The 12,393-nt window shown below is 39.6% G+C and overlaps 2 protein-coding genes across 8 annotated transcripts in view; both read left to right on the top strand.

Annotated features, from left to right (window-relative positions):
* HOXC4 (homeobox C4) overlaps positions 1–12,393 on the top strand; it is a 116,727-nt gene that overhangs the window by 42,052 nt on the left and 62,282 nt on the right. The window contains exon 1 of one of the 7 annotated variants that reach the window (XM_044286445.1): positions 8,046–8,196. The exons of the other annotated variants lie outside the window; for them this stretch is intronic. Within the exon in view, the coding sequence (XP_044142380.1) occupies positions 8,066–8,196 (131 nt within the window). The 5' untranslated portion in view covers positions 8,046–8,065. Of the gene's footprint in view, positions 1–8,045; positions 8,197–12,393 lie in introns of those variants that run through there. 7 annotated transcript variants of the gene reach the window in all.
* Positions 3,420–5,645, top strand: HOXC5 (homeobox C5). Its single transcript, XM_044286438.1, has 2 exons — positions 3,420–3,976; positions 4,468–5,645. The coding sequence occupies exons 1-2, from the start codon at positions 3,502–3,504 to the stop codon at positions 4,680–4,682; spliced, it is 690 nt and encodes a 229-aa protein (XP_044142373.1). The 5' UTR covers positions 3,420–3,501; the 3' UTR covers positions 4,683–5,645.

Below are 12,393 nucleotides of genomic sequence, written 5' to 3'. Positions count from 1 at the left end.
CTCTCGCTAGATACTGTCGCTCGCTCGCTCGATCTCCTCGCTTCTTCATCTCTGGCTCCTCTAGCTACTGTCGATCGCTCGCTAGCATGGCTCCATCTCTCTCTATCTCTCTATCTCTCTCTCTCTCTCTACTCCTCAGCTCTGCGCTCGATCATGCTCGCTAGCTGCTATCGATCGCTACCCTCGATACATTGAGATGAGACTGGGAGGATGTGAGGTAGCATACTTTGAAAGTATATTTTAATATTCAGTATACAGGACTATATCCACATGGAAGCTGAGCCTGTAGGGTGGGCTAGCAGTGCAGTTATGGGGGCTGCAGGTCCTCTCTGGGCGGTTATGGGGTTCTTCTTCTTACTAATGATCCTCAGTATATCTTGTGTCTGATTCCCTAGGGGTGGGCTATGGCACGGACAGAAGGCGAGGTCGCCAGATCTACTCCCGTTATCAGACCCTGGAGCTGGAGAAGGAATTCCACTTCAATCGCTATCTGACCAGGCGCAGGAGGATTGAGATCGCCAATGCACTTTGCCTAACAGAGCGTCAGATCAAAATATGGTTCCAAAACAGGAGGATGAAGTGGAAAAAGGAGAGTAACCTGACTTCTACCCTGACTGGGGGCAACGGGGGATCTGCTGACAGCCTGGCCGGGGGTAAGGAGGAGAAGCAAGAGAACACAGAAGAACAACCCAAAGAGTGAGTGAATGGGGGGCTTCCACCAGCATAACCCCTCTCACCTCGCCGTCCCCCCTCCCTCCCAGCTGGCAGAATTCATATGGATGGGCTGCATTATGGAAACAAAATATATAAATATATGAAAATATATATCTACACATCTCTTTCTAGAGCCAAAAAGTGGACTAGCAATCCAGTGGAGGAGAAGGACAACTAGAAGTTTGCTAGCTCTGGCCAGTTTTTTTTTGTGATCCACCATTATGGCTTTGAGTCTCTCTCTGTGATGTTGTTTCTCCAACTTTAACTTAAAAAATAAAAAAAAAACAGTATTCCAAAAAGGCTCACATTTCCTTGTACAAGAACCATTGCCTGCAAACACAAGGGAGAAGAAGACTTTGCCTGTGTGTGTTGTGTCTTGTGTGATGGGATGGACCCAGCACAGATCAAATGTGAAGAGCTCTCCCCAAGAAACTGTCCTCTTGCCCCCTCTGTGCCCTTTTGAGCCACGTCCATGCAGCATTTCCCCTCATAGCCTGACTGTATTATTTGGATGCTCCTCCATATTCCATACTGTGACAGTTCCCGTGTGAACCTGATTTCTCATTGTGCCGTGGTGTCAGTATTCCTATTTATGTCAGCACTGCAATGTCCAGTAGTAGCTCGTAAAATGAAGTTTCATAGCTGTAGAATAATGGTTTCATTCTGTGTCTCACTGACCATGTATAAAGATCACGTCCTATGGACAAACTGTTGAGTATTTAATAAAGTTGATATTATTTTTATGTGCTGTTCTATGTATTTTTTTATTTCCTGGAAATACCCAGCATTTTACTAGTGTGTGTGTGTGCATACAAGGACAGAGGCTGTCTCTCCTTTGTGTAAAGTCACAAAACCCCCTGTATCCTCTATCACTGCCATCCAGGCGACATAGCACAATAAAGCTATATTATTCTTCAGTCAGGATAACTTCCTAAACACGTGTACTGTCTGGCTGCTATCAACAAGCCACTGTCCTTGCACTCCATTGTCAGCTTCTCCATATTATCCAAAGGCTAGGCATAAGCAGAGTATTTTCATAAAAAAACTAGCAGCCCAAGAAATCCACAATGCACGCATAAAGACCAAATGAGAGTATAATACAAGTTAGCATCAAGTACAAAAAGAAAGCAGGATTATTTTTGTGCTGTCACACAGGCATATACCACACTTTACTTACATAGGCTACCTATAAAAGCTATATTGACCATTAATATTAAATCTCCAAGAAAGGAGGGAATTAAAAGCACCACAGTATTTATCAGAATGATAGATATTATTCCAATAGAGCTACAGAAAAGAAGCTTCCATTTATTCATTAAGTGTTTGTAAACAATGAAACAATAAATAAATAAATAATAATAATAATATAATACACATACATAGCTTGTTAGAAAGATAGCTAGACTGATAGCTAGACTGATAGATAGATAGATAGAAATATAGATACAGATATAAAGAGACAGCAATGTGAATATGTATGAATATCTTACATACAGAAAACAGAAAAAAAAAATGAAAAAAATGAACTATCCTTATACATTTTGGCTCTGCAGTCAATAAGTGTAATATATATATATATATATATATATATATATATATATATATATATATTATACACACACACACACACACTTTTCCCCCTTAATCCTTAATCTATACGACTATCTCCCCCCTCTATAGCAGCAGCCTTACTAAAAGAAGCTGGGATATATAACCAGGACTTGTATTTGCATTTTTTGATCTTCCAAGCACAACAACAAAAAATGCACAGACCAGAACTTTCACTCCAGTGATCAAAACCACAGCCATTTATTGCACACGTATGTTTGGGAGATGCCTCCCTAGATAAGAAAACTACTGCATTTCAACGAACCAGACCAGAAAACAGACTGAACAAAGCCATCTACATGGCTGACATTCTATTTACACACGTGTTGTCTTATCTGATGGGGGTTATACCTGTAAATATAAATCACAGGAATTGGTGGGTATATTGAAATATTATACTTTATCTATAAACCCACTCCACCCCCCCAACCCATTCTATAAAATATAAGTCCCCTTAAAGTCTCCTTTAAAAGCAGGCTGTTTAATTCCTGGTGGGTCTCATTTCATAAAAAACTGATTAAATGACATCATAGGTGCAATGAATCCATGTTAATTGGATAATTAAATGTATCTGTTCTATTAATATAAACCACATTCGGATTCATGGCAGGGATGAGAAAATAAGAGGAAAATGCCATGTTATTATTATTTTTTTTCAATAGGAGCCTTGGGTAAAATCTGCAGCCATTAAATCCCTTGTTCAATTGGTGGTCAACCACCACTGGAATAAATTATTCACGTTGGGATATAGTTATAAAAATACAAGTTATGCGAGTCAACCATTGACCTATCACACCAATGGTGGTTCGTCCATGTTTAGCAGCAGGTGCTGTACCACCCGACTGGCACCAGGTGACGCTGTGGCCTCATTGTCTTCTTTTCCTTCTTGGGGCCTTGAGTTTGTTCTGCCAACATATCAGATACGTTTCACAGGCTTCCATCAATAACCTCCCGGGGTCATCAAGCCAAATTTATGACTGGCCAACAGAGTCACGTGACTCTATTTAAACATCCCATATTTGGGCAGAGCACATAGAATAAAGAAAGAGGATTCCCCAGCTATAAATTCTGCACTTTAGAGAACAAAACCCCTGAACTTCAAAGGGCCACAAATCAAGGCTAATCAAAGGGTGCAAAAAATAATAATACTAATAATAATCATCATCAGCAGCAGCAGCTATGAGCTCATACGTAGCCAATTCATTCTATAAGCAAAGTCCAAATGTTCCTGCCTATTCCATGCAAAGTTATGGGAATTATGGATCTGTATCCGAGGTCCCTTCATCCAGGTATTGCTACAGTGGGTTGGATCTGAGCATTACATTCCCATCTCCTGGTTCTTCAAACTCTCTAAACGGTCTGGAAATGCCTTCAAACCCCACAAGTAACTCTGACCGGCCCTCCTGTACTGTCATGGGCTCTGCTGGGCACACTCTGGGCAGAGGAGATCAGGGTGCCCTAAGCCCTGGGATTTACAATCAAAAAACCGGGACCACTTCGTTGGAGGACAGATCTAAAGGGATTGAGAACATCAAAGCAGAGCCGGTACAAAGCACCCCACAAGGACAGCAACAACCCCAGCAGGGGCAGCCACAGCAGCAGCAGCAGCCACCCCAAATATACCCCTGGATGACCAAACTGCATATGAGCCATGGTAAACTTTCACTTCTCGCTTTTTGTTTCATAGGGGTTTTTTTTTTTTGCATTGGTTTTTATAGGCCATGCGGGGCAAATAATAAAAAAAAACTGAGGTCGTAAATTTTACGACTTAGGCATCAATTGCTCGTAAAACTGTCCACTAAAAGGCTTACAGGCTATAGACGTTCAAATTTATGACAGCATAATTGGATCATAGAAACAAAACGTGGAGAAAAGACAATAATTTCATTTTTAGGGGGCAGAATAAAAAGATTTTTCTTACAAAAAAATAATATATAGGTTTATTTATTTCATGGTGGGGTTTTATGCGTTGGGGTTGTGTTATTTTTAATTGCATGTTTTGATTTTTTGTTGCAACAATGTATTAGTTTGTATAGTCACTTAGTGCAGGGGGTTATTATCCTAACGTGTGGGATTTTTTTGAGGGGCCTTTTATTTATCCCCATTTTTAAAATATTGACCCACCGACTCCCTTCTCCCCTCTAGAAACTGATGGCAAACGTTCCCGGACGAGCTACACTCGCTACCAAACCCTGGAACTTGAGAAAGAATTCCATTTTAACAGATACCTGACTCGTCGCAGGCGCATCGAAATCGCCAACAATCTATGTTTAAACGAGAGGCAGATCAAGATCTGGTTCCAGAACCGAAGAATGAAGTGGAAGAAGGATTCCAAAGTCAAAAGCAAAGACTCCCTTTAAAAAAGGAACCTCGAAGGAGCTTCGATATTTAATCTTACTTTTACTACATCTACTTTCAGAAACTTTTTATTTTCCCTTTTTTTGGTATGAGGGGGAGGTGGAAGAGATCAAAGGAAGGTAAAATCTTGACTGATCTCCCATAAGATCCCCCCCCACTCATGTATAGATAGTGTATAGACCTGTATTTTGTCCATGAAGTGTATTCTTTTTTTGACCAATTTGAGTCTCAAGGTGGAGTAAAAAAAAATTCTCTAGGCAGCTCCTTGCTTCAGTTTACACGTCCAGGCTGTATTGTATAGACTTGCAATCTGTCCAGGGTCAAGGAAAGTTCTTTAGAAAAAAAAATGCTAATTGGGCTACTGGGCTGAAAGGGCAGGGAAAGTGTGGCTGTATTATATTGTGCTTATTATACTAGGGGGGTCGCTGACCAGTTAGATGGGGGGAAATATAAAGGGAAAGGGCACAAGGCTAAAGTTTCAAGCTGAAACTTTCCTATTTGTTATATAGAGTATTGTAGGTACACACTAGACTGTGTGTACATCCTGATATTCCGTCCATGCACTTGTATAGTCCCCATAATGTCACCATTATTCCAAGTGAACTTGTTCTTTTATGTCCCATTGATAGATAGCATTTCTGTTCTCTTTTCTTTTGGGTCAGAACCGTCCACATCTTCTGCCACTCCGGTACACTATGGTATCATTTGTCTTTTTGTGCAGGATCCATTACCATGGAGGGGCATGATGGAGGGGACAGTAGGACTTGTTTTTTTTTTTTTAAAGTGTAATTTATTGTATTTTGTTGTTGTTTTTTTATGCTTTTATTTCCGAGTGTATAAAGCCACGATTTGTACGTCATCGTTTTAATATCCTTCCTAGTCAGTTCTACTCAATAATGTAAACTCATATATTTATTGCTTTCAATTTCATATGTGAGAAATCATGAATCCTATATTTTGTCATATTGAATAAACTGCAAGTAATATAACAGTTGAACTGAATATCAAACTCTATCTTTGCTTTCACAATCATTTCTAAGTGGGGGTGGGGGGGGGGGGGTATGTGACAGCTTTTCTGTCACACAGGTTTAATATAGAACATCCCATGTGTCTTTGGTAATTTTTGGGATCAGTATTAAATATGGAGGACAATCTAATTGTAGACATTTTATAGGTAAATGGGGCCTAACTGACTAAACGTGAAGGAGCTAAGGATATTTGCATATTTATGTGTGGCTGAGTCACCTACACACATAAACCTCTGAACACAGCTGATGTAGCAGTGCTGAGACTGTAATTGGCAATTTGGCAACATATATGACTGCAGGTAAACATACACGGTGCACAGATAAAGAAACAGATAAATAGCAAATCCATCTCTGCTCTATGTGTCCATCTTTGTATCTGTTTATCTATCTATCAACATAGTATCTATCTATCTATCTATCTATCTATCTATCTATGAGTCTATCTACTATCTATCTATCTATCTATCTATTTATTTATCTATTTATCTATCTATCATCTTCTATCTATCCGACAAACTAAGTAATATGGCCTAAAATATTTTAATTCCTCTGGGTGACAGGAACACCATTTATAGAAGATCAGCTCTAATCTGGAAATATATATATTTATACATATGAAAAGGACATACCTGGAATGACCTTTGATCCTGAAATGTCTGTCCAGAGTCCCAAGCCAATATCATGACCTGTATTATAAAACTAACCCAAAGTGCTGAAGGTATAAACCCCTCACACAGCCAAAATTGTTCTCTTGGTGTGTAAATTTCACCTCAAGACTGGAGTCCTGAGAAAATGATTCCATTGTGTTATCTGCAATCTGGCCTGAGAGCTATTTACAGTAGGGACAAATGCTGAGAATAAGTGAAGGGGACCATAAAACTTTATGGCACTTCCGCTACACGTTGAAGACAAAAGAACAGCTTCCTGGTATTGGAAGCCTTTGAAGATGAATCCTAGACCTGAAACTTCTTGTTTTATCTTTTTAATCACAGATTGTTGAAAAAAAAAAGAAAAAAAAAAAATCGGAGCTAGTGGACGTTTTATGGCAGGCCTGTAATTACCTTGCACTGTGCTTTGCTGTGTAGTTTTTTTTTTTTGTTATCAGGTACTGTATATAGATCATTTTGTCATTCTAAATTCTCCAGAATTCCCTATGTAAAACTGTCAGGTTCTTCAGTGGTCTCTTTGATGGTGATGACATCATACTTCTAATTTCTATTACCCTCTAATTTTCACAAATAACTTAATGTAAAAAAAAAAAGGTTAAGTTCATATATTTTCCCCACTTATTTTTTACTCTGATATAAATAATCCATTCATCTACTAATCTCTCTCTCTCTATATATATTTATTACTAGTTATATGATATATTAATATATATTTGTAAATAATATGGATAAATAACTACTCCTTTTCAGATCTGTGTGAAGACTGCAAGTTAGTCTAATGCTTACCTTAACTCATAATCTAGAAGTAGAACATATGTAATATATAGTCATACACACATATACATACATGTATAACCACACATAAACATATACACACTCACATACTCTTAAACATGTATACTGTATGCACACATATTATCTATCTATCTATCTATCTATCTATCTATCTATCTATCTATTCCATCCATCATTAATTCACTGTCACTCACATTCAAACTCTTGCTCTGTATTGAATATTACTGATTTAAGGACTGTACATACCATTACCAACTCTGCTCCATTTGACCCTCATTTGCCACTTTAAACCTCTGTATAATACAATGCATAAAATCTGATTTAAAGCAGACAAAAATAAAATAAAAAATCCACATCTCTCATAATAATGCCCCAATTGTATAATAACCTCCACACATTAACCCTAGCAGAACAGGGATCAGGTCCACTTACAGTACAAGTGGCTGACATCACTGGGCAGCTGCATCTGAATAATGCAGCAAGTACTTTAAGCTACAATTCTGAGTCATCTTGCAGATTAAACAGTCAAAATGTAGGAAAATATTCTTGGTAGTGAAAAAGGCTACTTACCTTTCCTGTAACAAGTGTGACCTCTATTTTAGTAAGATTAGCTAGGCACACATTAATACAGATTTTTTTTAGGTCCATGACTGCATTTAGTTTAAGGGAGAACATTAGGGCAAATACTTCTGGCTTCTATGTGAATTTAGTAGTTTAAAAGTTTTGAAAGGTTATTTATGTGGATGGCCATAAGGAAGGACCCTGAATGGTTCTCCTGGAGCACGTGATGTCATTAAAGTAAGTTTTATGGTTTGGGGGAGCTGACAAAGCTACAATGTATTTACATCATATATAATCTTAACTGTCCACCATCGCAGCTGCTGGGTCTCTTTAATGCTGGGACAGTGGGACAAGCAGTTAGTGTGGATTACGTCGCCTCCTGAAAGCTCATCTGCCAAAAGGACCCCAAGGCAAATCCAGGAGGCTCTTGTCCCTTTTTTTATCAGCATTAAGGAATTTATAAGGTAAACTTATTGTATTTAGGCTGATAATCAGATTGTGCAGGTTCTTATAGTGTATGTATTGCATATTTGATTTGTAGTGTCTGGTAATTAGATAATGGGTTTAGGGTTCTGTTCTGGGTTTTATATCAACAATTTGGTTTCCTGCAATAATTATTTTATGATATATTTGTAAACTAAGGACTTCATAGCAGAAGGGTGGCTTGGACTGGAGAGAACAATCTTAATACATTTTGTACAGGCGATGGGTCAAAGTAAAAGTGACATGAGATGTGTGAAGAAGTAGGTAGGAAAAGTTTGCAGGCTTCAGGAGAGTTTGTGCTGCAGAAGATGTGCATGCGCAATATCAAGGGTTTCAGGAGGTCTGTAGACTTAACTCTACCTGGTACAGGCTGGTAAGAAACAGTTCTGACCAAGGTGAGGGACCCCAAGAAGGACCAGTGGTGAGCTGAAACAGAACAATCCCAGGGCTTCTGCACATGGACTGTGATCTGGCAAGCCACTTGCAGTCTAATATTAGTATATTAGGACAGTGCCTCATGCTCCAGTCTTTCTAGCCACATATCCTTACCATATGTTTCAGTTACTCATATGCTTCTTATCCCCAAAGTCATTAGTAAAGAGTCCTCCAGGTGAGCTCTGACTTGTGTGCAGAGCTCAACAAACGGGTTTTCCTTTTTGAGGCTGCTGTTGTAAATACTTTAGATATTTTCAGCATGGTTTCAGGCCAAATGTACATCAAAGGGTGTATTGTAAAGACAAAGAGCACACAGATGTGGTACAGAAAGCAGTAGGAAGATAGGAGTGTAAATAGATAAATTACATAGACAGACAGACATATAGAAAGATAGCTATAGATAGGTAGATCGATAGAACGGATAGATAGATAGATAGATAGATAGACAGAACAGATAGATACATATATAATTGATAGTAAAATATATATGTTTATAATTAGTGACAGACAGATAAATAGAGATGTAATATATATACAAGTGACAGCACAAAGAAACAAAATTCGGACAAATATCAGGCATCTTTCAGTGGGATGATGTTCTTGATTAATTTGGATGAAAATAAGAATAACCACAATAAAAATCACACACCACACATACAGTCACACATACACACACACACACACACACATACATACAGTTACACACACATACAGTCACACACACAGTCACACATACAGTCACACACACACAAAGTCACACACACAGTCGCACATACATACACACAGTCACACACACACATACAGTCACACACACACACACACACACACACACACACACACACACACAGTCACACACACATACAGACACACATACAGACACACACAGTCACACACACATACAGACAAACACACACAGACACACACACACACACACACACACACACACAGTCACACACACAGTCGCACATACATACACAGTCACACACACATACAGACAGACACACACACATACAGACACACACACAGTCACACACACATACAGACAAACACACACAGACACACACACATACAGTCACACACACACACACACACACACACACAGAGTCACACACATAGCCACACACACACACACATACAGTCACACACACACACAGCCACACACACACAGCCACACACACACACACACACACACACACACACACTCACACTCACACACAGAGTCACACACACAGCCACACACACATACAGTCACACACACATACAGACACACACACACAGTCACACACACAGCCACACAGACACACAATCACACACACACACACACACACACACACACACATACAGTCACACACACATACAGACACACACACACACAGCCACACACACACAGTCACACACACACACACACACACACAGTCACACACACACACACACACACACACACACACACACTCTCTCTCTATGCATTTGTATAGAAGTTCAGTAAATACCTGGCAGTGCGTTACTTCTTTTTCTTTGCACTTTAACTTCCAATTTGGGAACAAATAGCACCAGAGCACTGAGATGCCACCCTGAGTTTAATTAATTTGACATAATTGGACTATTATCCCAATTTTTTATTGCCATTGAAGAAGAAAATATACTGTGCACATGGCATAGAGGTGGAAGTGTAAGAAGCACTGTGCAATATTTTTTTTCAAGTATTATTTCACCACAATGACCCTAATCCGAAAATAATAAAAAATACAAGTGAAAAAGAAATGCAACATATAATAAGGTAGCAATAAAATCAAATATATTAATAATAGAAAATCCACCACAATATTTATCCTAAGATTCTAATTTTTCCATATTTCTAATATGCCAGTTTTAGTATATTGAAGTGATCACATGAGTTTTGAAGACGATCATTTTACTACCCTGTCCAGTTGGGATATTACTGGTCACCAATGTGTGAGATGTGCCCTGCACTGTAGAAGGACTGAGGGTAGATGGAAGGTGGTGGATCCATGACTCAGGCCCTCAAGTTCAGCATTGCATGTGTAGCAGTGGCTGGCATAAGTACAAGGATCAGGAGCCAGGACTTGGATAGGAGCCTGGATGTGTGGCAGGACTTGCATGGAGAAATGCACACAGATGTGTTTCACTGTTTCTGGATGACATGGCGTGAGAACATCATTACTGATCTATATTCTCAGTCATACAACCTGTGTCTAGGCCCCTAAGCAAATGATTTTGGTCTGGTACTTTTAGATCACTCAAAGAATGCCATAGAATACGTTTTTTATGGCGTTCTTGAGTGGCGTTTCCACACACAGGCTTTTGTTGGCGTTTATTGCAACTGCGGTTTTTGGTCCATTTGTTGCTGTAAACATGCCAGCTCCAGATGTTAGCTGAAGATCTATGAGAACTATGAAACACAGGACACACAAGCGATTTTTATTTGCTACTGGCGTTTTTTTAAGTTTCTGGCATTTTTGCCTTTTCTGGTTTATTTTTTTAAAAATGCAGCCTGCTGCGGCTCTTGGCGTTTTTTTTCTTCTTAAGTATTTTGACATCATGGAGAAAATGCTAGTGGTAAGATGTATTGGCCCAGATTAACTAATCCTATAGATGGCTTAAATTCAGGCTATGCTCACATCTTCGCTAAAGGTAATCCAGTAGTCTGTTCCAGCAGATGAACAGACTCCGGAGTTATTGTATCTGGCATAGCCGCACACCGCCAGGCACCACCAGATCCCCATTGACTATAATGGCATCCTACAGGGATCCAGCGGCTTTCTTGAATAAAAGCCAGCTTTCTGCCAGACGAATACTACTGCAGGAAGCTGGAAAGCCACCAGATTACCACTGGATCCATTATAGTGAATGGTGATCTGGTGGTACCAGGCAGTGTTTGGCTGGAATAGAATGCCGGATTACCTTTAGCAGAGATGTGAACCTACCCTAGACAGGCTGTCTAGACGAGCAGCAGATTTATCGCAGGGGCTCAGGCTGAATGAGAAATCTGGTGCAGGAATAGACACTTTTCTTTGGCTCTATACCAAATATTTGTTGACTTAGTTTGAGAATTTTACAGCAACATTGTGGTGTAATTTTGGTGCAAAGCAGTGCATACTAGTCTCTGCCCCTTTCATGTGAAACTCCACCTCTTCCCACTAAGCCTGCCCCCTTTTTGAGCAAGCTGGAAAAAAGTAGAGAAACCTTATTTTTCGCAAATTGTTCCAAAACTGCACCAATTTGCACCACTTTTTAGACAGATTCTAGGAGCAGACACATTTGGAAAAGTGTGGGCCACAGTGTGCGAAAAATGACCCCAAATGCACCACATTAATTATGCAAAACTGCAGGTAGCTAACCGAAAAAGCATGCAGTTATGAGGTTTTATTTCAGCCCGAAAAACCACCAATACCACATTCATGTGTGTATTGACCACTAGAGAACATTTAACTCAATGTGGCCTTTATATACTGGATCATGGACCACCACATCTGAACAAGTAACCTCAGGCACCAAAACAGAACTTGTGATCTGCCTTTACATCTTAAGTTCTGCTATGCCATCCTCCACAGTGAAAAATAACTGCACCTCTGAGTGCAGATGGGTCCCTAATGGCTGCTAGAGGAGTCCAGGTCAAATTGGCTGAACCTTGGTTTCCAATAGGAGTCGAAGACACAAGGGAAGCTGATCACAGGGGTGTACACGAAAAAGTTCTGTTCAGACAGCAAAAAGTTTATGTGGAT

Source organism: Bufo gargarizans, chromosome 3, assembly GCF_014858855.1.
Source record: "Bufo gargarizans isolate SCDJY-AF-19 chromosome 3, ASM1485885v1, whole genome shotgun sequence".
In the NCBI taxonomy this organism is placed as follows: domain Eukaryota; kingdom Metazoa; phylum Chordata; class Amphibia; order Anura; family Bufonidae; genus Bufo; species Bufo gargarizans.
This window is presented reverse-complemented; position numbering and strand designations above follow the sequence as displayed.